Source organism: Onychostruthus taczanowskii, unplaced genomic scaffold (assembly GCF_017590055.1).
Source record: "Onychostruthus taczanowskii isolate IOZ18803 unplaced genomic scaffold, ASM1759005v1 scaffold1, whole genome shotgun sequence".
Classification (NCBI taxonomy): Eukaryota; Metazoa; Chordata; class Aves; order Passeriformes; family Passeridae; genus Onychostruthus; species Onychostruthus taczanowskii.
The window spans coordinates 24,825,705-24,852,556 of NW_024496525.1; the positions used below are offsets into that span (position 1 = coordinate 24,825,705).

General features: G+C 42.4%; 1 protein-coding gene across 4 annotated transcripts in view; it reads right to left on the bottom strand.

Moving 5' to 3' along the window:
- The window catches only part of CCDC88C (coiled-coil domain containing 88C), a 95,975-nt gene extending 72,263 nt beyond the window's left edge, over positions 1 to 23,712 (bottom strand). For 3 of the 4 annotated variants that reach the window (XR_005953339.1, XM_041413355.1, XM_041413280.1), the window contains exons 1-3: positions 23,573 to 23,712; positions 23,370 to 23,470; positions 16,807 to 16,915 (exon numbers count right to left, since the gene is read on the bottom strand). Coding sequence is in view for 2 of the 4 variants with exons in the window: in XM_041413355.1 (XP_041269289.1) it covers positions 16,807 to 16,915; positions 23,370 to 23,470; positions 23,573 to 23,632 (270 nt within the window). In the remaining 2 variants the exon portion in view is untranslated. Of the gene's footprint in view, positions 1 to 16,806; positions 16,916 to 23,369; positions 23,471 to 23,572 lie in introns of those variants that run through there. The other variant, XM_041413438.1, reaches the window with a different exon arrangement.
- Between the last annotated feature and the right edge of the window lie 3,140 nt (positions 23,713 to 26,852).

Sequence of the window (26,852 nt, forward strand, 5' to 3'; positions counted from 1 at the left end):
ATCGAATTACTCTGACAAACCTGTTTGTCTCAGAGTACCATGAATTAGCTCAGTGATGAATGGCCGATCAGAAACTGGAGCCCTATGGGAACTGGCGCAGTCACTCACCAAAAGAATGTTACAGTAAAACAAATTGTGCTCTTCAAACCTATAGTAACAGTCTACATTTTGAAGCTGAGCATCCAAACTATAATGTCTTACTTCACAATGCTCAGAAAACATGCAGCTCCCACAAATTATAAAGGGAGAAATAGATGCTTATTACCTGAAGGAAGCAAATCAGAGAAATACAGCAGTTATAATACAGTACCTTAACACAAGTCTAGGCACTCTGGCACCTCAGTTGCAGTACCCAAATCCACTATTACTCTATATCTCAGAAAACGCAAAGTTTGTGTTTTTACAGCATTAAGATACACAGTAAATATAGGGCACTAAAATCAGGCATTTTAGTTTGAACCTCCAAATGAAGCAATTTCTTTTGACAGCAGAAATATGCAGATGATCTGCTAAGTTGAAGAGTAACACACAGTAGTAAACACCAGAATTTCCCCCAAACTCAATTTGTATTCACTTTCTAAGCAGCAATACAAAAACAGGCACAACTGAAACTAAAAAGAGTATTTGCTGTATTTCAGACTAGTAGATACATGATTCCTTGTGAATTTTGACTGGAAGTCATTCTCACGAGGTAGAGGCAACAGGCCCTTTGAAACTGGCTCCGCACAATGCAGGCAGGAACTAAGCAAACTTCTTCAAACAGCTCTGCCAACACCATTCAGCTCCAAGCTGCAAAACTCCTGCTGTTTCAAACTTAGGGCCTCCTGTGAGCAGACTGCTGATTACACCAGGTTGTATGGCAGGTTTTTGATATGTGCTCAGGACAGAAGAATAAGAATGAAACCTGCCCACTAGTCACGTTAAATACAAGATTTCACACCAGACCGACAGAAAAGGACACTTGGCCATCTATTCATTCCTTTGCCCTCCATTTAAAGGAAAATGCACTGTAGTATACTGTACACATGCCCTGTTCAGAGTGCATAACTCATGCAAGCATTACCAGACACACTGCTATCACAAAGGATAAGTGGGAGACAGCACCATGCCAACATCTTATCTCCAAGCAGAAGAGATATGCACAGTCAATAAAGCCAAAGTGCTGAAATGCAGGGCTGTGGCACATTTAAAGGGGTTCTTTATCCCCAGTTATGCTTGTACATTACAGAACATTTGGAGTAGAAAATTATAACAATTCCACAGGCACCTTGCACATTGGTTTTTATGACGCCACTCCAGAGGAATCAAACTTTTACATGTTTCTGTGAAATTCTGCCAGGGGAGACTCTTGGGTATCACCCCAGGTAAGGCAAGAGCAAAGGCTACCACAGCAAGCAGCAGGCAGGTCATTGCACACCTCGCTGCACACACCCCGCCCCTCCCAGCGTGTGCCTGGTGCCACGGGGAAACAGCAAGGGAAGAGGAGGACACAGGATCTGTAGAGAGCTCTCCCTTGTTCCCATAATACTTGCTTTTTATTTATGAATTTGAGCAAAGAGGCCTTTTCTGTCTAATCAAGCGCAACGCCCTTGGTGCCTTGCAGTATCACAGCTGTGAATCTCCTAATTGCATCTTTAGCATGCAAAAGGTAAGAAATGTTCATGAAAAGATGACAGGAAAGGCTTCGCTGGTTGGTCACAAGCATGGACACGAGGGTTTTTCCTTAGGGAATGGCTAGTACAGAAATCAGATGTTCAGAATACATTTCTGGCCATATGGTTCAAAGTGATGAATAATATGCTTTGGAAAAGAAGGATGACAAAAATAATACAGCATTGCAATAAAGCACCAAATTAAACAAATAACAGGTGGTGACTAAAAGTGCATTTTTAATGAGCACTTATTTATGAATGCACACAATGCAAAGTGCTTTCCACTGTCTTGTAACACACCACTCCTCATTATGGATTAAAAAGATCTCAGTTATATAGAGCCAGATGTGTAACCTCTTGCTCTTTGGACCTCTCATATAATTTATTTTTGTGAGATTTGGCAGCCAAGCAACAAGAACTTTAAATTCTGAACTCTTAATACTCACAAATTCTTTAATTAACACTAACTTTTTCCACTAGGCATTTTTTTTATTAAATGTTGATGCGTGTTTTAATAAACTTTGATGTGTTTCCAGTGCATCTGCCTCATCAAGTGTTCTGCTCTTCACATATATATAATTGAGGAAGACAGCAGTCCAGTGGTTAATACAGAAGACAGTGTTTGAATTCCTGAGTCCAGACAGACATGGAACACAGATCCACAGCAGTTCTTCAAAGTGAATTATTGCGTTCCCAAGGTCTTCCCAAACCAGTCTGCATAAAATCCAGAGGCCAAGAATGAGACACTACTCCATACCAGGAGGTACTGCTATACCATGGGGTATTAAAACAGCTTAAGAACCAGAGTTATTTATCCAACTGAGAGAAAGCTAGAGAAATCATTACAAAGACCAGTTACCCAAGAAAGCAAGACTAGTTTTAAATGGCCTAATTCTGCAATGGAGACAGTCTCAGAAAGAATGCCAGGCAGTTAATGCAGTCAGGAAATGAGAGTTTGTGGTGTTAGAGCTACAATGTAATGAAGTACATTCAGCTAAATCTGAAGCCTGCTTTGTCTCACCAGAAGAGCAATATTATCTCTAGGATTGTGGCAGCAGTCTAAGTTGTTACTCGAGCCTGAATCTTTCTGCATGAAGGAAGGTCAGTGTTACAGAACATGAAAACAAATGCACTCCTCCTCTCAAGTGCAGCTGTCTTGTTAATCTCAAAGATGACATATTCCTCATGTATCAGTCACCACCTTAAAGCCCCGATTCATACAGAGAGGCTTAGGAGCACATGGCAGGTTACTATTTCAGCAGGTTGCTTAAATCTGCAATGCATAATACTCCTTGTAATTCTTAATAGCTTTACTCCTCAAGGGCATACAGCCTATGTTTTGGGAACTGGAACAGACTTGCTCTGAATATCAAAGAAAAATTAATGACTTGTCATTAAAAAGGTGAGAGGTAGTAGTTAAACTCTACTCTCTTCTAGCTGGCTCCTTGGAAGGACAATACTTTTTAAAAAATATTATTTTTCCCTTTTAAACATAGTTGTTTTGATGATATGCTAAAAAAATTAAAAAGGCTTGTCCCACTCTGCAAACAAATTATTTTAGGTGCCTGTGTATTTAATATTGTATTACATTAGTCAGTATGGTTGCTGTTAAACACAAACTTTGATGGCTAACCAAGTGCCAGGAAATGAGTTCACTTCATTCATAATTTCTGATACAGCAGCAGTGTGTGCCAAATATGTGGAACTCAAAAGAGCCTGTATAACACAGAGATAATGATGATTAAACAAACTGGAAGTGCTTAAACTGACTAACAGTGCAAAAACCTTCCTCTTACTCCCCCCAGTAAGAGCAGTGATCTGATCTGAGTTAACACTAAGAGCCAAATTCTAACTTTTTATGAACACACAGCTTCCCTAAGGCGTTAGGATTTGCATCACAGCTTACAAAAATTGTTTAATCCTTTCCTAATTTAAGACTAGCAGAAGGAGTACAGAATATCCTTCTAGGAGACTCCTTGGAACACCAAGCAAAAAGCACTGCACTTCCATCATGACACTTGAATGCTGCTTCACATGCACAGGGAGTAATTAAATGACACCCCTTATGCCAGTCAGCCAGATACCACAGGGACAGCTGATTCTGAGATAAATAAACTCAGAGGCTCATCAGTGGATGTGGGGAGGAAATGCCTTGTTGAAGCAGCTGTCCATGGCTGCAATTCTCCACCATTTTACTTGGGGGAGGAAAATGTATTCAGTGAGAACTTCCTTTTGTACTGCAAGATGGCAAAGCTGTGGTTTCTAGAGGCAGGTGGGTGTCAGCACTCCAAGGGAACGCACACAAACTGTACCTCACCGGGGTCTCTGCTTCCAGGCATGGTCCCTATGCCTGAGGTTTGGTGCCCTACCCCACATGAACCCAGCTGGAAAGGCTTTCTGTCCACCACAGTCACAACACACTCAACAGACAGAAAACCAGTCCTTAGAACATGGCATTTATCTGACAGAAGTCCTGTGCTGCAAGGTCTCAGAATCTGGGAAGCTGTACCTTTCAGTTTGTACAGATTCGTGCTTTAAGGAAGTCAAAGTCACCATCAACACTAGCACATCTACCTGGCAATAAAGCAAAGATTTCAAAGTTCAAATCCAGCAAATGGCATTGTATCTCAGATGTCCCCCATTCTCCCAGGTAAATCTATCAACATCTAGAGTGCAGATATTCTGGGGTCTTTTCCTCTGACCACTGTTCCATTTAATTTATTTCATGTTCTTATCTCACCCGAGTCACACAGATGTAATTTAGTATCACTCTCTCATTTTGTGAAATAACCTCTTTTTTACAAGTGGCCTGAAATCTTTAGTTTGGAGCAAGTTAAACTTTCATCTGATGGCTAAGAAAGTAGGAAAGGGTTTTTTTTAAAAAAAAAACAGAACCCTAGTCCTAGTTGAAAGTGGAGCAAGACAACAATGAAAACAAAATTATTACACTGCATAAAAATAGTTTCAAAATCCACCCTATGTACTTATACATAATTTTTGTTGCTGTGGAATCAAACAGATGTTTGAAATACTAAACAAGTGTTACATTTAACACCTCAAACACAACTGAACTGACCCGTATGAAATATTGAGCAGTACATTTTTGCAGTTTAATCGCTCTTTCTTTACACTCAAGCACCCTTCCTTGTAACTCTCAGACTAACTTGACAGTACCAGAAAATTCCATTTCTGGAGAGTAAAGAGTTCCAGGTATGCATCTTCAGACCTGTACACTTGTTCCTTTCACAATTTGTTGGTACTGGGTTGGGCAGGACCCATTCCTTATCTCAGCAAAGAAAAGACAATGGTTGTACACATCCCAACAAAAGAACACTGCAGCAGTCAAACACTCCCCACCACAAGCACCAAAGAGGATAACAGGGAACCAACTGCAAGGTCACAGCACATACCAGTAGAGAGCATTTACTCTTTCTTAAGAGGAAAAAAACCAACCACTCCAAAAACTAGACACACAAATGCAGTGAAACCCACAGCTCAGAAAGCTAGTATTTGTTATAAATTTATGGGCAGGGAGGAGCGTGTGTGTGAGAGAGAGATTTTATTTTTTATTTCTTTTTATTTTATATGGCTTTGTTTTGGGGATGAAAAACAAGGATTGAGCATTTCCCAGCCCCTGCCTATGCAGATATATCTTTCAGCACCTCTTTACCAGTTACACAAACTACTCAAACTGCAACGCTATATATTAAAAACAAAACAAACAGACACACATCCCACACAGAACAAAAACAAAAAGCCCACATACAGAACAGAAAATCCCCACAACTATAATGACTTAAATCTAGTGTTGACCTGATAACCCCCTTTGGCACACTGGTCAGACAGCTGCTTTAAAACCCCAGATTCATTGATTCAAAATTATCACACATAGAAAAGCTTATTTAAAACAAATGTGCTGAAGGCCAATCTGCTTCTAACCTCCTTTGCATATTAAATATAGTTGGTGGAAGCAACTGAAGTATTTTACTTGAGTTACTGCTGAAGTTTTGAGCCGGGAATAATATGCTACCTATTACAGAAAAAGCAGCTGTTCAGGAACTTGTCTGTGTTTTAAGCACCATTCAGAGGCATTTAACCAACTAAAAATAAATCACTCTTCACCATTAACTTTCTTAACTTACAAAACACTTACAGGAATTAAGATTAATGCACCCTGAAGGGAGAGACCTGCATGAGTATTACTAAGATCAAAGTGGCTTGTGGGTTTGGGTTTTTCTTGTTGTTGAAGTTTTTTATGTATTTAGTATTTAAGATTATTCCTTTAGAGTCTCAAGAGTTATTACCAATAACTCTATATCTACTTAGTTATATGTTCTACTTGTTTAAAAGCCTGCCGAAAAGAAGCTTTTAATGAGTTGTCCTTTACAAATGGGTGACAGTACAAGCGGGACTGCAAAGTCTGTGTGCTAGAAGAGCCCAGCAATTTACAGGGTTATAAAAACAGCTGCTTTTTACTCTCTGATGCCAACTCAGCTCTCCTATCTCAGTCTGTCTCTCTTACAGCAGGTTTGGCAGAGCATTCAAAGCCTCCAAAATTAGGTGCCCTGCTAAGCTCAAGATTGGGAAAGCAAGCCAGTGTATCTTCTGCAGATACTCAAGCAGCTGCCATAAACACTGCAAAACCTCTAAGTGCTGATCAAGTGTGATACATATCTCAACACTGGCAAAAGCTGCAATATGCTAGCAACGTGTCAAGAAGAACCAAAACAGATTGTGATCTGGCAGACAACTCTGGTCTCACAATATCCAAGGGTTTCAAAGCAAAACTGTTTGAAGACCCTGCTATGCAAGATGCTCAGCACCTCTAGTCCATCAAGTCAGTGTCACTTAAAATCAGGTTCTATGCCATAAAAAGAAAGGACTGAAGCAAGTCAACTGAAATGCTTTAGGAAACAAAAGGCCAAACTACAGCTGCATCTAAGGGAAGACAAATCTTCAAGCAACAACAAATTATTTGAAATCTGAATCCCTCAATTGCACAAAATTTGGACCTAGCAATTCATAGAAAGAGAATGGGCTAAGTGAAAAAGGGGGTACGAAAATCACCTCTCCAATCAAGATTTTGGCTCAGGCTACAAAGGAAATGCATACTGGAAGAAATGTGAGACAGCTCTAGCAAGTCTGAGAATTAGAGCACTCTGGTTTAGTTTCTTCTGCATGACTGGAAGCTGGGAGCTAGCTTAAGTGCCAGAGCACTGAAGTGTAAGCAAGGCTTCTAATAATGGCAGCTTTTGTGATCCTCTACTACAGAATCATTCCTTCTGCATGTAAAACTGTAAAGATACATCCATACGCTGTTCAGATAAGCATTTGCCACAAACTCTGAAAACAAAGAGAAAGCTTTCCACACTGACACACAGCTTTTGCATATTCAGGAAAACACAGAACACACAGAGTGGAGCTTTTCTGGTTTGGCTGTTGGGTGTTTCTTTCACTTTTTTAAATATCAACATTGAAAAACTGTCCTTGAGACACTCATTACCTTAAAGGGGCAACACGTTGTGGATGAATTGGTGTTCTGCTTTGAAGTAACTACTTCTAGTAACTATTAACAGTCTTGAGAGACTCCAAGTGAATCAAACAGGTTGCTAGTCAAATTAGAAGGGCTTTGACTGTAGGGTTTTTTTGGTAACTACAATTTTTGATGGATTTTTTTTTCTTCGTTGTTGTTGGTTTTGCTTGGGGTTCTATAATTTTTGATTATTTTTAATGCTTGGTTGGTTTTGTTTAAGTGAAGTGTATTTCACTTTTAGAGTAACTGCTTCTTGGGACTCATGCGGTTTCCTCAGAAACTTCATCCTGACAAATGACCATTTTAACAGACTTAGTAGTTCTGCCCATAGTATCAAAAAACTCTAGAAGAAATTCACCTCCTTCCAGTTTCTATCAGTTAATGCTCATAGCCTCCCTTGGGACACCAGTCATTTAGCTTTACTGTAACACAGCTGCTCCAAAATGAACCAGGCATTAAACTCAGCACCAACCTCCCCTCCCCTATAACACACACTGCACACCTAACAGGTCTTTCTGTGATATAAATTTGATGCTCCACTCCCCTGCAAATATTTTTCCAGTGGATATATTACAAATAGGAGCACCGTAAAAAAAAAAAAAACACCAAAAAAACCAAGAACTCTACAGTTCCACAGGGAACTTGTCTTCTTTTGCCTCTTAAACATACAACAAGCAACTTGGACATTTTTGAAGTCAGTTCTTTAACATAAGGTAAATAAAGGCGAGTTTTTCAGAGAAAGAGCATCACCTACTGTAGTTTAAAAATATTAAAAACCCACTAAATAAATATCTTCCTGTCCTGTGAAAATGATTAAATAGAACTCATACAATACATTTTCCTTGGTGCCAAGACAAGTCTTTCCTACCAGCTCCCAAAGGAGCAGATGTCTATCACTGTTGTCTCGATCACTTAACACACACACAAATGATGTTAATTTTAAGCCTAAAAAACAAATTAAATAAACATCTAGATACTTTTAATAATGCTAATTATGAAAGAAAACAGACAGTGGCAGCTCCACAGGGGCCATTTCTGTCTGCTGAGCAGATTTTTATTTACGCACTTTTACTGGCCATATGAGGATCCAGCAGTATTTAAACACTTAACTTCTCCTTCAACTCCATCTCTTAATCACAATGGAAAACAGAGAGGCACAAGCTTACGCAACTTATATTCAAACAGCCCATCTGAACAGCTATTTCAAAAAGTCATTCTGCTTACTCAAAGTACAATGTGCACACACTTTAATTTAATGCTTTATTTTCTCCTTTGAGCTTGCTCATTTTATAAATCCTTCTCTTCAAAAACCAACGTGTGCAAATGGGAGACGCTTGCACGAGGAAGTGATAGCATTTCAATTTCTGTGCATTCATGAGCAGGTGCCTTTCTTAATTTGCAGTGGTGTAAAGTCCATACACCATGTAAAGTAGGAAACAGCTCACAGGAAGGGTATATCTTTAGCAAAGAAACTAGCACACTAAAATTCCCTCCTGTCCCCAGGTTTGTGACTTTCTCTGGTCCAGCGACCTGCTCAGCAGGATAAATCCCATCGTTCTTAACCAGGATAGGTGTCGCCACAAATTTCACACCCATTTCTTGGCTCAAGAGCACTCACATTTGCCAAAAGTACTGGAGGTAAACAAACTCAAGCAGACCTCTACAACACAAACCACAAAAGCTTTCAGAAGTACACACAACTCTGCATTAGATCCACAGTCTCCCACACAGTCCTGAAACCCTTCAAAAGGACAGCGAAGCATGCTTTATAAGACATCTCAAATACCTGTCTGAGACGAAAATGCACTGTGGAAGAACGACTTACAAGTCTAATAAGCCATTAAAAAGAGCAGTGTACAAAAAGGTGGAAGTTCATTGCAGAGCTTTGTATCAACAGCTGAACTAGGATACTGTTGAGTGGAAAGCCAAGGCCAGCTGAGTTACAGGCACAAAGAGACACCTTTGCTTGCTCCACACATCACTGCCTGGAACAAGCCTGGACACCAAACCTTAATTTGGAGTCAGAGTTGCATGAAATCAAAGCTGTGGACTGAACCCTGTGTATCACAATACAGAATGTGACAATAACCTCAGTGAAAGTGACACTGGATTAAATAACACTTTTACGAGCAGAACGTGCCAATAAAATTAGAATATAAATCACTTTCCTTTACTACCTGCCATTAAAAAGCAGAAGTTATTTGCTTTGGGAACTGGTATGCAATTAGGGGGCTGTTTGGCAATCATACTTTATACATTTGTGGAATTAATCTTCTCTCTTTAAAGACTTTTTAATGAAAAGTCCTAAATTACATGGAACTCATTACAGAAACACAGGCAATAAAGCAATCTTTAGCTTTCATTTTTTATTATCTTTCAGCAAAAAAAAAAAAAAAAAAAAAAAAAAAAAAAAAAAAAAAACCTCAAAGCTATTTTCAGCTGTAAGTAGCATGCAGGCTGTTTTCTAACTTACCCAAAATTGGTAGGCTCTACAAAACTTAATTCACCCCTTTGCAAAATTTCAGCTAACAAAAATAGAAGACTTGCCCAAAATCGAGGCAGCAGGAGTGAACATGGCTGTCTGAACAGCGACTTACATCTCAAACCTAATATCCAAAAATACATACACAGTAGAGGACTGAAATACTCTGTGGCTTTAGCATTGGTAATAACAGCAACAGTCAAGGAGATTAACATCAGGCCTTGGCTTTCCTTAAGGAAAGTCACACACACTGTCACATTACTCTTTTTTAAGCCATAAGAAGGACACTGTGCGTGCACTCTGCAGTTCAGACATCCCAAGAATTGCTCTCAATTAACATGTCAGAGGTTAAGTAAATGCTGCTGTGTGGGAACCAAACAGCTATTCCATACTGTAAAAATTTACTGGTCTCCTCCATCTGCCACTGTATGTTAGGACACTGCTCCTTGCTTTCCTTAGCTCGATTTCATTTGTCTGCACAATATATTCACACCCCTCTAGGCTATTAGGCAAAACAAAGACAAGACTGCAGACATATGTCAGGCTACTCTGCCCTTTCCCATATTCTAGCTCCAGGAGAAAAGTAGTTTAAAAGTTACAACTCATTCTCTCCCATCTGTTTGAGGTCACTATTTCATTCTGCATTAAAATGCACATAGAGCCTCAAGGAAAAAAAACAGGTCTCTAAAATTAGTCCTCCCTTGAACTTCCAGATAGAACTCAATCTATCAGCCAAAATGCATCCTGGAATCAAAGCCAGTCATCTCAATCAGGTGTCCAACAGCATGCTACTAAGTCACTTGGAATGGTAACTTTCATCAGTCTGGGAACGCTTTTAAAACTGACCTCTGCAGAAACTCTATTTCAACTCTGAAGCAGAAATGTTTGTTTAGCTCTTCTGGAAATGATCAAGACCATTTTCACTAACAAAGCATCAGACAGTCTGGCTGCTAGTGGTGAGTCACTGGTCTGTCTCTTTCCCACTGAAATACCTGATAACAGGACCTATACAAAATTATCATGGTTTTTGTGATTCTTGTGTTTGTTCCACTGCAGCAGAGTGGTACCCATTTTCAGCTGAAGAACTAAATCAAAGACTAACATCAACATCACTGGTTCAGCATTTCCCAGAACAGCAGCACCAAGGTCAGTCATTCCCGTGCCCTGCACACAGCACTACAGTAAGTGAATGTCTTCACAATTCACTGTGGACAATACCAGTCTTACATGCAACCTTCATGTCTCATGATCATGCTTCCTGCAGAAGAGAAAGCCTAACTCAAAATATTTTTATCACTGCAGAACCAAGAAAGCTTCATTAAGCTAAGTACTGCATAAATACATATAGCCAGTCTGTGCCTATAGCAAGTTTAAACTAACCAAGTCAAATGAAGAACAGAAGCAGAAGCAAATACACAGCTAATGAGGTTTTACTCCAGGTCGTGCCAGTGGCAGAATCTCGAGTTCTGAAAGGCCCACTGCATCACTGAAACACAGACAATCCCTACAACAGTGCCTTACAAATAACTTACTTGTCTGCTTTATTTACTGTAGACTTGTGAAAAACAGAGGCTTCATGGCTGCTCACTGTTGTTGCTTTGTGCAGCTTAACTTCAAGGCACAAGAACATGCACACTACCTCTGGTAGGCGCAACAGCACAATCGCCAATGCAGAAAATTTTGGAGACTCCATGAACACAGCACACTCAAATCTACAGAAAAGGGAGAGAACTGCACTTATGAGTGCATGACATCAGCAAAGCATTTGGATTAAAACATTTCTGTTGAAGCTTTGGATACCTTTGTATGGATATCTTTGATCATGAGAAAGTTGACAGTCTCAGTTAATAATTGTGGAATTTAAAGCTCAAGATGAAGAAAGGTTGTCCCTAAGCCAAAACTGCTCCCCAGGGAACAGGAGTCAAAGGAAAGCAGTGACTCAGGCACAGTATAGCTTAACCCATCAAACTGACAAAGCTAGCAAAAAAAAGTTCAGTTTTACCTAATTTCAGCAGGCTATTGTAGGTACAAAATTTCCCCCTAAGAACAGAAAAATACTTTTTTGATTTCAGGGTGTGTGCTTTTATGTGCATTTCTAGCACTTTGCTTTTTACTTTGCTAAGGACTAGATTACTAGCCCACTAGAAGTAGCCTGCCTAGGGGGGAAAGATTCCAGCTCAGAAATGTGGACACTGCTACTTCCAGAACTTTATTTATAGCTTGAGTACAGTTGCCAGACCCTAGACTGTGCCCAAATCTGGAACTCCAAGTTGAAATTTCTCTTTGCAGTTCAGTTAAGAGCTCTAAACCTGACTCAGTGCTTCAACTACAGAAGTGGGAGTTGTTTACTGAGCTGGAAGCTACTGGCATTGCAAGACTTTCACTGATCCACAGGGAAAAACAGCATTTGCCTCAGCCTAAAAACAAACTCCATTCCAAAAGTTAGAAACAGCCTCAGCAACTCATGGGCAGCTAACATTCTTCAACATACCTGATAAAAACTGAAACTCTGCAGCTTGTACTTGTTTTACACAAGTATAGAGCAGTGAAGCAAAAGGAGGACACAGGTCTGAAGAAGTATGCCTTAAAAGTAAGGCATCCTCACCCTCCATGATCTCTAGGCCCAGCTAAGTGATTTAGGTGGGGACAGTAGGATTTGTGGTAATATATTCTCTAAAAATTCAGTGAATTGCTTCCCTTTACCCACCCCCCTTACTTCAATGAGAACACTAATGGTTTTTATGAGTTTCTTACTGAAGTTGCACATCCACACAGTCACAACTCTTATCAGAACTGTGCCTCAGTACAACTTATTTTTTTAATTAAGAGATATTTCCAATCTTTTAGAAACATGAGGTAATCCACTAGGTATTTAGTAGCCACAAGTCCAGGGAATAGAGGCAACAAAAATACAGCCATGACAACAGTGTAGCATTTCTTCCAACACCATTTCTCTTCCACATACTCCAGATGTGACCATAATACCCATCAAGGCACAGCCAAGGGATGATTACATTCTTTTCTTCGTCAGCTTCAAGTTTTTCATGTAAATGCAAGGAATTTATACTTGAGAGTGCATTAGATATTGCTGGTGTGATTACAGACATTTTTGAAGGTTAGGAACTAGCTGTTTTCAAAACAGACCCTTTCATAAAACTCCTTTTTAATTTACTGGTATCAACAGGATTTTTTTGTTCCTTAGAAAAAATACTAAATCCAAAGATTGACAGATGAGCAGAGGAAGCTCAAAGCCAGTTCAAGCTACCCCTGCCAGCCTGCCTTAGGTTTCTTTCAAAACTCTACAGCTATGAGCATATTATCCAAGCATTGCAGATATCAGGTGCTGCTCTTACATGGAATCTTCAAGTAGCAGCACCTACAGGATTTAAATATTCTCTACAACACAGCAAAGGGAAAAGCTAACACCCTTCAGATTTTCTAGCATTCTTCCATCATCTTTCAGTTTAAAGACAGAGAAGCATTAGAATTCAGATCAAGAAGAGTCACAAACTTCATACTATGAGCAAACTTTCTGCTGTGTTCAGCCCTTTCCAAGATATGGCACCAATTCCAGAAGTTTTATGATCAGCCATTTCTCCAGTGAACCAGTAGTGTACTGTTATTAAATGCAATTAATGACATTATCTTGAACGCTCATAAAATCCCACAGCGAAATGAGTCATGTGCTTGGTTTCAAAAGAGGGGCCCTCTCAAGTCAATAAAACCTGGGAAGGTACAAATGTTGAGAGAGTTGGAAATGCAAAGATGTTGCATGGTAACACATATTACACAGCCAACAAATAAATTAAAGAATCACCAAAGCTAGCAGCAACTAGCGTTGTCCTCCATTTTAAGAGTCCTGACATTTTTTCTTAGTAGCCACCAACAATAAAGTCTCACGCAGTTGAAAGTTGCACAACAGCAACTCTTCAGAAAATTGCAAATGAAAAAATTCAGTTAGCAAATTTCTGAAATAAGAGAGGTTATTCAAACAGAAAAAAGGCCTCTTCATTGCACTAACCCCTCCCAAGTTACATCTGGTGAAGCACATATAGGAGCTGATCTTTAAAGCTTAAATCAAACCCCAATTCCACTAATAACCTGGCTTGCCCATACGTATCTCCAGCAGAAACCCTCAGTTTATGAGCTCAGGAAAGTGCCAACACTGTAATACTTGGAATTGTGCTTCTGGATCAGACCTGTCCTTGTTTTCTGAAGCAGCATTATCTGTATTAATGAGAATTTTACTTTAATGAAGAGATCAGTGATATAGCTATACGAGAAATCTGGTATTAGACACAGACTAGACAATTACATGATCTGAAATGTCAACTACCTTGTGAATATCAGCCTTAATTTTAGTAGGCACTTATGTCACCTTCCTCAGATACTGTTTACAGTACCATGAATTTATGTCACACTCTTGACTGCTCCTGCCCAGTGCAGAGAAGGGCAAGTATTCTTTCACACCTACCAACGTCCTTCAAAAAAGGGGAGGAAACTGCCACTTCATTCTAGACAATCTGGTCTTCCAAACTCAGCAATTATGCTGTAAACTTGACTTTGGCTTATTAAGCGAAGACGAATGTAAAATGTCAAGGCCAATATCATATTTCTAGGAGCTTTTGTTTCTCTTGAGCAAGCAGAAAATTTGTGTTCCTATTGTTTGTCAGGAACTTCTCCTTCACAGTCTGCAAACATGTTTTCAGTCAGTAAGACACCACCCTCACTTTAACTTTGGCTAATGTATTTATACTGCTTCATTAAACAATGCCCATAACTTCAGCCTATTTAAAAAATCTCTACTATTCAGGAGAGAAGCATCGTAACAACATTTAATTATTACGAATATTTAATATCCCAAAGCATCTATGTGGTTGCATGCTAAAAACAATCCTAGTAAAACCTACTTAAGTCATATACTAAACAGCAAGAAAATCTCCAAACATCTAACAGAGACATGAGTACAGATGCAACATTATACTCCACATCAATCTCACACAGAGAGGTCAATTACAGCATAGATGGCCTCAACTACCCCCAGACTATGGAGAGTTGCAGGCTGCACACAACACATGAAAAGGGAATCTCAGATTAGCATCAAGACCTTGGATATGCCCTGAAGTTATGATTGTGTCAAGGAAAAATAAGTTTCTTATATAATCTTATTACCACAAAAAAAAAAAAAAATTATTTTAAACTTTACTGCAATTACATTTTCAGGACCAAACAGAAAGACTAATGAACTCTCGCACGAGTGCTTTGTTTACATACTGTATATATAGTCCTCAGGCAGCAAGATTCACAGTATTTAATTTCTGGACTACAATAGGAACATCACTGTTAGAGCTGCTACTGCAAGCCTCAGCTACTGTTTCCCATTGAAAATTCTGTGTTTTAACCTATTTTACTTGTTGCTAGCTTTATTGGATTAGCTCAACAGCTAGGTCAACAAGCAACATAACACATGACTCTGAATCACTTTTCTTCTTTCCTTACTCTGATCTTGCTCCAGGTACTTTTAAGAGGTCAGTATCAGCTTCAAGAAAGAAGGGAAAAAAAATGGAAAAAGAAAAAAAAGCTCATGAGTCAATGTTTCAACATCTGAAGCACCAGACCCTCAGACAGTAAATCTTGTGGGGGCAAGGAGAAAGAAGGTTAGGACTAGTCTTTCTTGTAGACTCCATACGTTTAAACTATTTACTGAATTACAGAAACAAACAGCAACGACAAAACAAAAAACTAACCCACTAAACCCAAAACTTCAGCCTCTAGTTATGACCAAATGGAATTTCCCCTCAGAAGTCACAAGTCTCAGGAATGACATCACATTGCACAAGCATCTCCAGAACTCAACAAGAGACATGGATCAGTTATCTTCAGAAATACAGGACACCCTCCCCTACACTATCTAAAACCTGAGTTACTTGGTTTTCCTAGCAGGCTGCTGGAACTTGCACAGATGAGTCACACAGCCCATCTGACTTTGTCATTTTGCACAAGTGCCTCTCCTTCAGACTTCCCTAGGCAAGTCCAGGAGCAGAGTTATGGCAATCACATGGAAGACCAGTACGCAAACTTTGGAACAGAATGGAATGAAAAGGCACTATACATATCTTCTGTATTTTGAAGACAAAACCAATACACAGTCTCTTCTATATATACAGAAAAGATGAAGTGTCCAGGGTAAACACTGGCGTCAACTCCTACAGTTTAGCTGGCTTGTTCATTATATGATTGAGACACACAGAAGCATTTTAACAATCCTAAACGGTTTCATTCTGGTTTATATACTGCACAGCATTCAAATCTGGCAAAAGACATGTAGAAGGAAACAGTAGAACAGTTACCTCCTCAATAAGAAGTCCAAATATACACAACAGTGTGCATACAGAAGTTCTATTTAGAGTAACAGAGTTCACGTTCTGGCCCTCCAGCAGCAGCCAACATGCTTGTAACTCTGCAAAAGTGCTCAGCTGTCACCACCCTGGTTTTAGGGGAGCACTGTTACAGTAGAGGAACACTGACAGTTCAAGAACGACACCCAACAAGTGCAGTGTGAGACTCTGCAGTCATTCCTGCACTTGGCTCTTAGAGGAGTTCTGAGCAAACAACAGCTTGAACATCAAAATAGAGAGTGTAAGAAGTCTACCTTCAAGCTAAGCACAGACTTATTTTTCCTATCAATTCAAGACTTATAGTCCAGTGTTAAAAACATTTCTTGATTAATATTTTGTTTTCTAGCAGCCCCTTTAAGAAAAGATTTCCTGTTTTAAAAAAGAGTCTTATACCTAGAAACACTACTTCCATTTCAGCAAACCCCTTCACATACACAACCCTACCACAAAACAGCCCTTTTAGTACATACATTTCCAAATGCTGACAGGATTTGAGGACAACAACTTCTTCAAAGAAAGAAAAAAAGAGGAAGGCAAGGAAGCAGCCTCTGGCCATGAGGAATAGATGAAGATAACCGTATTGTCATTTGCAGAAGAAAAAGCATGGCTGAAAGTACTTTTACACAAACACAATTTCCTTCCCATTTCCTGTAGCAAGCTTCTTTGAGTCCCCAGCCCCTACACTAGCTAAAACAGTACAGCAGTCACCACAGATTAATGAGCAGAGAGCAGAAATCTCACCTGATAGTAAGTCTTAATGTTTCTGATCAAGATGGTCAGGTTTTGAACCCGAAGATAGGTATCATTATTTACATGCTTGTTGACACGCTGGTTGGTTGGTCGAGGATCTCTATTAAAAAGGAAGAAAATAAAATATTACTAATTAAACTTGTGTTAAGACTTAACACCTCAATAGCACATTTATGAATTAAATACACTGACAATTATACAGGGTACATAAGCATTAATTCCTGATAGAATAAGCTCATTATCTCTGCACCAATGTGCAAGCTGAAAATATTTCCTGCGTGTCACTAAGTACCTTACTGCAACCCACACAGTACTTCAGGTCAGCTTCCTTTCTTAGCCATATTTCCCTGAAAAAAGAGCATATCTAGTTTGTGCAAGCTAGATCAAAGCAATCTCTGATAATATGGGGTTTTCCTTATCCAAATGAAGGCAAGTCTAGGAAATGCTATCATGCCTTCCTCAGCTTTGGAGTTTTATAACAAGAAAAGGGTATTAATACTTGATTGGTGATCACTGTAAAAACTTCAAAGACCAGTTGTATCCTAAACTGAAGTGAAAAAAAGAAGTAGCAGCACTTATTACCCCCATATCATCTTACTACATCTCTCACACACATGCTACGTTTTTGTTTGATTTTAAAAACAAATCAAAATTGCACCCAAAGCAATTTTATTTCTAAAATAAAAAACAAGACAGAAAAAAAAGCTACAAACCATTTCATACAAATGTACACCTTCAGATCATCTCCATACACTCAAAAAACGGAACCCGAAAATCTTTATCTGCCAATAGCACAGATCAAAGATTTGTGTTTGTCCTCTAATAATGACTCTTATCAGCAGACTCCTACACAATCCCAACACCTGCCTCCCAGAGCTCTGCTCTGGCTGTTAATTAAGCCATTCACAGCTCTTCCAGGGCCAACTACTGAACTCAAGCGTTGACAAGGAAATAAAAGAGGAACTGATCCAATATTTATTTTTAAAATATATCTGCCAATGGTTACGTAAGTACATCAAAGAGTTTACATGAATATGTCTACTTTTTTAAAATGCACAACCAGTCCAGAGTACCTCTTGAGTGAAAGCAGTGCTATGAGAATAAGTATGAAAAAACACATAGATATTCCAGAGATGAGAGAAAACTGCCTTGACAGCAGGTAATATAAGATACAGTGTTTATGTACGTGCATTTAAGCAGATACCCAACACTGGCATAAACTAGCAAGACACTACACAGCCTTTCCAGTAGCAAAGGACTTTGTATACATATTTATACTTTAATAAATTATGAACGAAAGCACAAAAAGAGGCAATTGCAACAAGCTTTTAAAGTGAAATCTGTAGTAAGTATTCCATGTTACTGCTGCTCGGACACAGGAGTGCAGAAGCCATACTTGTAACAGTTTGACAGAGTGGGCCCTTGTTGAGGGAGAAGAAGAAATGCAACCTAGGCTTGAGCTCAGACAACACCCTGCCTTCAGTACACTCTGAGGAGACACTGTACCTCAAAGGAAGCTGGACACAGCTTTTTTAGGCAAGGCCATGACAACAAAGTGGGAAGCTAAAAGGAAGAAACATTCAGTAAAGAGAAGCTGGCTAAACAGAAGGGTCAGCCTACAGTTCTCATTTCCACAAGAAAGCTCACGCAGGCAGGACACTGCCACACCACTGGTTTGTGGCCAGGAATTGACATCTTGGACTGGCTAGCAGTCACTACTTCACAATCCTTCCCAGAACTGCACAAAATGGGGCAAAAATCTACAAAAGACCAGCCACAGGAAAGAAGAGGCTATTTCTTCAACAGCTGCAGCAGTGGAACTGTGGGGCTTGGATGACATTTTTAAAGGCACACAAGACAAAGAACAACTACTAGACAAGGTCTGCTCGTTCTTGCACAGTGGAGACTGTGTTACAAGAACATAAGCACTAGCAGGACCAGGCCCTCAGGAGCAATTCCAGAGCTTTTATCCTATCATCTTCGTTAAGGGTAATTGATTGCTCCAAGAGCCCTTAATGCCACTGACCTCAGGGTCCTCTTAACCTCCAGCCAAGCTGCAGCACAGCATAGCTCTGGCACTCCTGCCACTTCTTCATCACAAAAAAGTTAAAAGCTTTTCTGAAAATAGAATATAGCTCAAAAAACATGTTTTCTGAACACATTGTGTAACCAGCTTCACACAGCACCCCAGCTCGGTTCAGAGAGGACCCTCTGAACAAGATGTGGAAGTCCAGCGCAGCCTACACTTCAAACTGCCACAGAGCTCATTGTCTTCACAGGAAAATGGAACAATGCCTCCTCAACAAGCAAGATCCCGTTTCTTCTTTCTGTGCCTAAAGACAATCCTACCCTACAGAAGACAGAGCTGTTGGTACTACACTTTGAACATTATAGCCCTTGCCTGTATGGTGAAATTTGTTCAGCACGAATTTTATAGAAAGAAACTCTAAGGACCACACTGAAAATTAAAGAGAGGGTTTTTTTGGGTTGGTTTTTGTTTTTGGCAACACTAACCAGGTAATCCAAACAAATTAATGTCTGGATTTATCTGAAAAATCCCTGAACACCACCTCAGATGCCTTTTCAGTCCTTTGATGTTTGGTGTTTGCCTAACACACATAAATAATGAAAACTTCTTTTTTTTTTTTTTTTAAACCACCTACTTCTCAAGATCAAAAAAGCTACCTAAATAAACCTGAGACAGCATGGCTGAGGTGTGACTTAGGGAAGTACTCCACAAACCAGTAAAAACCCACCCAAGCCAAATAAACAGAAAGTCTCAAACCTCAATATATACCTGAACATTTTACAGAAGTCTGGTTCTTACATGCTCAAGTCTTCTAGGAACAGAGAGGAAAGAAAGGGTCAGGAGACACAGATCAAGTGACAAGTTCAAGTTCAGCAGGCATGGGGCCACCAGCACAAGTGCACGATGACGCAATCCCTCGAGTCATAAAAGTAACCATAAAAAAAAAAAAATTAAATTTTAAAATCCAAAATGACAATCCCATTCTTACAATTTCTGACAAGCCATTTTGATGAGCAAGGGGAAAGCCCTCAAGCCAGGCCCAAGGGTTATGAGATGCCAGAAGGAACTGGCCCAGCATCCTGCGGCACTTGACTCTGCAGGCAAGGCACTAACCAAAAACACACCACACTGGGGCTAGTCTAACTCCTTCCTCTACAAATGACATGATGCTACTAAGGCTGGCAGATTCCTAAATTGCCTAGAAAATGGTGGGAACATGCACCTCTACACAGCATTCTAAAATTTTAAATTAAGCAGATGCACATCCCTAACATATCTTCTGGTATTTGTGTCATTTGCTACAAACCACGAGGAGCGGGCACTCACAACGTGGCTGTTCCTGTCACATGGTCTAAATCAAAAACAACCGATCAACGGTTCCACAAACTATGACAGCAACTGAAATGGGGAAACCTATTATTGTGCATTGTTCTAACAGGATTTTAACACAAATAGCACTATCAGCAGTATTCCTAACACACATTCCTGTTTACTAAATGTTTTGACAGGAGAGCAGTCTATTTTCAATTAGAATAATTAGAACAAGCCAACGGGAAAACACTTATATGCCTGCATAAACCTCCACGTAATTTCTTACAGGAAATTTTATTTGGGAAGTTAAATGAGGCAAATATTTGCTTATGCTTGTAGATATTATGCCACAGCTGCAACTGTAACACTGAAGGCAGTCATTGCAGTGCCACCATGTGCTAATTTCATACCAGGAAGTGACACACAGCCATCTGAAAAAAGTTCTTTCAAGTAGGTCTGCAGAGAATATCATTAACCTGATACACACAAATCCATCAGCAACACAAGCTTGAAACACAGCATTTCCACTTTGAAGATCAACGTTTTTGTATGCAGAGCATTCAGCCAGTACTGCAAGTCTGCAAAAATCAACCTCGTCCTTCATGCACAATCAGGTTGGGATGTACACTTGAGTAGGACACAGGCAAAGGAAGCCATTCATTTACAACAGAATTATTTGAAAAATAACTTGTCTTGTTTTAAAATCTAAAAAATTTGGGGAAACCAAGCACTGCTGTCTGAGTCTTTGCTACTAAATTTACTCATTTAACACCAGGTGCCCCTACTGAGAATCAAACAATGCTCAGCTTTCTTAGAAACAGTCTGGCTTGTTTTAGAGATCACTAGTAAGCAAAGGGATCACCAGCAAAGCCCAACAGCTGGTGTCCTACAGACTACAGTCTGCCTAAGCCCAGGCCAGGTTCCCCTCCTCTGCCCCTGTGCCACGGCTGCATTTGGCAAGCCTGAGCAAACCACATTTTATTCTGGGCTGACATTCCCAGGGGCAGTTCATTTCTGAAGAGGATGAAGTTAAGGCACAGCCCTATTTTCACCTCCTGTCACAAAGCCAGCAGGGAGCTGGCAGGCTGCAAAAGCAGTAGATAGCTGTCACATATCTCTCTGGTGACACAGCTGCCTTGCTGAGATGAACCCACCACCTAAAAAACAGTCACACTGCAACACAAAGCAGCTGGGACCTTCTCCACCCAAAGCTGCCAGACAGCATTTTGGGAAAACCCAAAGTATTACAACAGAAATTAGGGGCTGACAGAACTCCAACAGCCCCCCCACGACTCAAGCAGCTAAAGCCTTACTTTTACTCAGCAATCCCCACTCAACAGGTGTATCTGGATTTCTCCACAGATCCACCTGTCTTTTTCGTCTCCTGAATTAAAATCTGCTTCGCTGCAGGGCAGAAATGTATTTTTAGTAATGAATTTCCCAAGAATCTGGCTTTCAAAATCTTCACTGAAAGAAACAGCTTGATTTGCAGCAAAGTACTGCATCACACCTGGTGTTTAGATGCAAGCTCACATGCCCCTGTTATTTTTGTTCCAGTAATCAGGCAAGCAGGAAAAAAAAATTCAAAGTGAAATAACACACAAGTGATGAGGAAGCTGCCCACATGAGGAGCCCAGCTCTTCCACCCTGCCACCCCCTACTCTCTACATGTGTGTGCATGCCTGCATCTGTGCTTTCAAGCAGTCAACACTACCATGGCATGGCAAATTCAATTCCAGATTTATCAAAGGCCCTTATTAATGGGCTTTTAGCAGGAAGAAATCTCCAGCCAAGCACTGAAAGCCATCTTCAGGAACCAGGGCTTAAACTGATGACCAAGAATTTTTAAAAAACACATTTTTTTTTTTTTTCTGAAAGCCTTGTGGGGCAGAAACATTGCAAGGCAAGCCTTGCAAGACTTGCCTGACTTACATGTAAGCAGTAATTGCATTGCAATTTCAAAAGTTAAAATCAGGGAAAAGTAAAGGTCAGTCGGCACCTCTCCTGAGTGCCTTGCTAGGTCAGGATACACTGACCTAAATAAAACTGCAATCTTTCCTATATTAAACAATCTTGGGATCTCAGTACAAAGCTTTTGGTTTCAAGCTCTTTAGTCACCATTAGAAGCACTGCTAGAGCTGCCTAAAAGAGGGGGAGGAAAGGCCTGGTTGTGCATAATGGGACAGTTTCCTAGTGCACAGCGCTCATGCCTCCAACACTTCACTTTCGGCGACACCACTGCCAGTAACATCAAATCAGAGGAAAATTTTATTACCTTCTCTTCTCACGTAGAGCAGCCAGGTACCAGAAGATAATAAAATTTGACAATCGGAGTGGGTGAGGCATTGATTATCAGATTTAATGTTATTTCACAAGATTTTAAAGGATTCTAACATGAATTCTTCATTTAAATGCTTGGACTAACACTGCAAACCACTGGCCGAGCTTCAATTGATTTCAGTCACTTGAAAGAGCACACTGCCAAAACTGAGTGACTTCCAAACTCTCCTCCCCCGAAAGCCAGACACTTGTCTCTACAAACTCTCTCCAAGATGAATTTCAGAATGTTTAAAATAAAAAACAGAGAAAAGAGAAAACAGTCAGGCTCTGCATGTAGCACCGTAGATCAGCAACAGGAAAGGATGTGGTTAAAGACACAGCACAAGTCCCAACGACAATTCAATTCGATGTCAGGGTATTTTCAGCACTCCACCTCTTAATCAGTTTCTAAGTTCCCTCAACACATGGCCTTACAGTGCCGCCGGAAAGAGGTAGCACTAACAGGTTTTTCCAAATTATGGATTTAGTATCGAAGTTTACGCAAGAGCAGACAAAGTTCAGATGAAATCCTCCCAGTAAAGCTTTATTTGATACTGTACTTTCATTTCCTTCTTTGTACTGCCACACACCTTCCACTGTAACCCTGACTAAGATGACTAGGAGGAAAAAAAGGAAAAAAAAAAAAAAAGAAAACCACACACATGCCACGCAAAAAAAAAAGATTAGAAAAGCAAGCTAAAGAACACCAGACCGGGATTAGTTCGGAGCTTTTTTCCCCCCACTGTTTTGTGTTCATTTCGAAGAGCAGCCACAATGAGAACCGCTCCGGCCCCAGGCCGCCCCGCCCGAGGGAAGCTCCGGGCCGGAGCCCCGACACCCGCGGGAGGGGCACGGCGCTTCCCCCTCACGTCTGCTGCCCTCCGACCCCACTCACATTTGCAACATGATTTTGTTCAGGACGACGCCATCAACCAGGTCCATGTAGACGCCGAGGTTGTCCTGGTCCCCGCTCCCCAGGTCCCCGAAGGTTTTCACCTGCCGGAGGAAGGACAGCAGGGTTGGGGATGGCGGCCGGAGCCAGCCACCCCCGGCAGGACAGGGCTGCCCCCTCGCTCCCCGCCGCCCCGCTCTGCTCACCCATGTCACTAAGGGGCTCTGCAGGAAGAGCTCCAGGAGCTCGGAGACGGTCACGTCCATGTCGCCGGGGCTCGGGCGGCGGCGGGAGGCTGCGGGCGCGGGGCTGGCTCACTCGGGAGACAAAGGCGCGGAGCCCATGGCCCGCCGCCCCGCTGCCCGCCGGGCGCTGCCTACAGGGCAAACAATGCGCGGCTCATCGCTCCCCCGCCCCGCGCCGGGGGCACACGCGGGGCCGCTCGCAGCGGTCCCTCCTCCCGACGGCAACAGGCCGGTCTACCCCGCCGAGCTCGCTCCGCGGCTGCAAAAGAGGTTCCACAGGCAAGAGAGAGCCACGCCGAGAGAGGAGAGGAAGAGGGAGAGAGTTCAGCCGCCACGGGGAACGCCCGGGGACCGGGAGCAAAAGCGCGGACCTCCGCCGGGACAGCTCCGAGCGGCGCCGCAGCCGCTCCGCTCCGGCCAGCCCGGTACCTGTGGCGGGGCGCGCCCGAGCCCCGGCAATTAGACCCGGGCGGTGGCGGCGGCGTGACGGGCAGCGGCCGCGGCCAATGGGAGGGGCGGAGGGGCCCGGGGCCGGCCAATGGGCGGCGGCCCCGGGGCATCGCCCGCACGCGGCGGCGAGAGCGGCCGCGGTCTGTGCTCGCCCGGCGGGGGCGGCCGCGCCGCATTGCCGCTGTAACCGAGGTGATGCGCGGCCTCGCGAGCAAACTCGCCCGCGGGGCCGCGCCGGGGGCGGCTGTACCTGCCGGGAGCCGCCCGGCGCCGCGCCCTCCTCCGCTGGGAACGGCGCCAGCGCTGAGCGGGAACGCGCGGGTCCGAAGTTTCCGCTTTAAAAAGCACTAAATTCCCCACAAAGTACTTCTCAGGGGCGCTTCCAGACGTGCCGCGTAAAGCCCTTGGTGCAGCTCAAAGAACTAAGAGGGAAAACTCGGAGCAAGGCGAGCGGCACGGCTGTTGCGCTCCCGCTCGGCCCGAGCCGGCAGCAGGTGCCCGTGGCGCTCCCGGGCAGGGCCGCGGGCCGGGCCCGCTGAGCCCGGTGATCCCGGTGAGCCCGGTGATCCCGGCCTCAGCCCGCCCCTCCGCCACAGCGCCCACCGGCTGCCAGCGTTTTCCTGCGGGGCAGATTTAACCCGTCTTTAGTTAGCGAAATAAATAATGCCAGGTAATCTGGGTCATTGCTGGTTTATTTATCGCAGGCTCAGAACTTGAAGAGGAATAATGTAGCCACGAAGCTGAACCAGTAATGCACGGTGTCACATAGTGGGGCTTGGTTGTGGCAAGGTTTCTGTTTGACAGTTTGCTCTGCTTTTCACAGATGTAATCGTTTGTCTCTGCTATTTATCAGCCTGTGCATCAGCCACTTCTTAGTGCATTCTGCCTATTTCTTTTTCGATCATACTGAACTCACAAAATAAATTGCACGCTCAGTTGAGACATCTGAAATCCTGGTTATTATTAACCACCTACCTTTGATACGTGTTTTTGGTAAGGGGTTGGGTACATGTGTTCTTGTGCATTGGCTGAGGGAGAGACATCTGTTGTTGTGCCTGAGGGACCAGAGCAGTTTGCAAGCAAACTATCACTAAATGATGGACACTGGTGTTCATTGTAGAGGCCTGTTTGTCCCACTAAAGATCGGGTTTCATGATCTGCTTCATGCGGATCCTCATTTTAGGCAGCCCTGTAGACAAGGATGGATAACTCCCGCTCGTGTGAATTGTAACACAAGTGGTTAAATTAACCCTTTGCTATGTGAGTCATGTACTCCAGTCGTTTCAGGACCTGAAAAGAAGTAAGCTTTGCAAGCAAACCAGCTGTTGTAGTTGGTTGGAGAAATAAGTATGCTTTTGAGTGTAACAGCCATGGAGAGAAAAGGAATGCTTAATAGTTTCTCGACACTCCAGAGAGATGGACTGCCATACTTTGATTTCTTGAAGCCTTATGATTTCCTGTCTTGTGGAAAGATTTCATTAAATACATTTTCAAAGCATTTATTGCAGTGCTTACAAAAGATGTGAGTGTTAATCAACAGAACCAAAAGCAAAATACCTTATTATTTTTAAACAATATAGACCTATTCACAGAAAGCAGAAAACAGATGCAAGTATGCTTCCCCACTTTTCACAACTTGGATGCAACTCCTTTGTAGGACAGACTCTTGAAAAGAAGCAACAGTTGCATAGTCTGATCCAGGTGTTGTCAGCAGTAAGACAGTTGAAAGGGAGGGCTCATCATGGAGCACGCTTATAAAAACCAAGTTTCTTATCCAGGAAACGTTCCTGGGGATGCTGTTACTCAAGGTGACTGCCCGTGTTACAGGAAACATTTGGCCTCGGGCAGTATGGAGGCAGGTGCTGGCGGTGCAGCGGCAGGAGCAGGACGGGCAGGGGTCGGGGATGGGATCGGGAATGGGATCGGGAAGGCGGGGGCCGGGCGCCCTCTGGCGGCCCCGCGGGAAGCGGCTGCGCGCTCTGGTCGGATGGCGAAGGCAAAGCAGCAATGAGCAGCAACCCTTTGCTTGCTTTGAAATGCGCTGGGAGCGCTGATGTAGGCTGGAAAATACTGATAAACTGCTTCAACACGCATGGGGCAAGGGGCTGCGCTGTTGCGGAGGGCTGCAGGCCGCGGGGACGCACGCCGGGGAATGCCGAGCAGCTGCGAGTCCCCGCAGCCCCCGAGCCGCAGAATGCCCCGGGCTGGGACAAGCCCAGGCTCGCCCGGAGCTGCGCCGGGAGCAGCCCCGGGCGCGGGGCTGCGGAGGGCAGGCTGCCCGCTCGGGCAAAACGCATACCCCGGCTACGAGCCCCCTGCATGCGTGCGGAGGGGTTTCCCCTCGGGAATTCTGTGCCACAGCTGTCAGCCCCAGCTGGGTGTGCGCTTCCTCCACGTCCTCTCCAAACCGTGCCTTAGAATTTATAGTGGGAGCGCTTTTATTCACCCGAAGATGCATCGTGTAAAACCTCACCTACCTACTACAGGTCAAGTTCTCATTTCTGATGGTACCTTTAAGTTGCCGCCTTCCCAGAGCAGATAAAATAAAAACAAATACCAACGAATATATCCAAGAAAGTTCAGATCCAGACATGTACAAGCAATTGCATTTAGAAATCATGCTTCTTACAGTACAGCAATGATGAAAATCTGTAGTATTTAAGTTTAATGTGACTTGCAATAATTTTGATTTGATACCATTTCACATGGTCAGTTTTTAACTAAGAACATAATTATCAAACAACTAAAAAGCACCAGAACTGTGATTTAAGATACCTACACAGGTACAAGC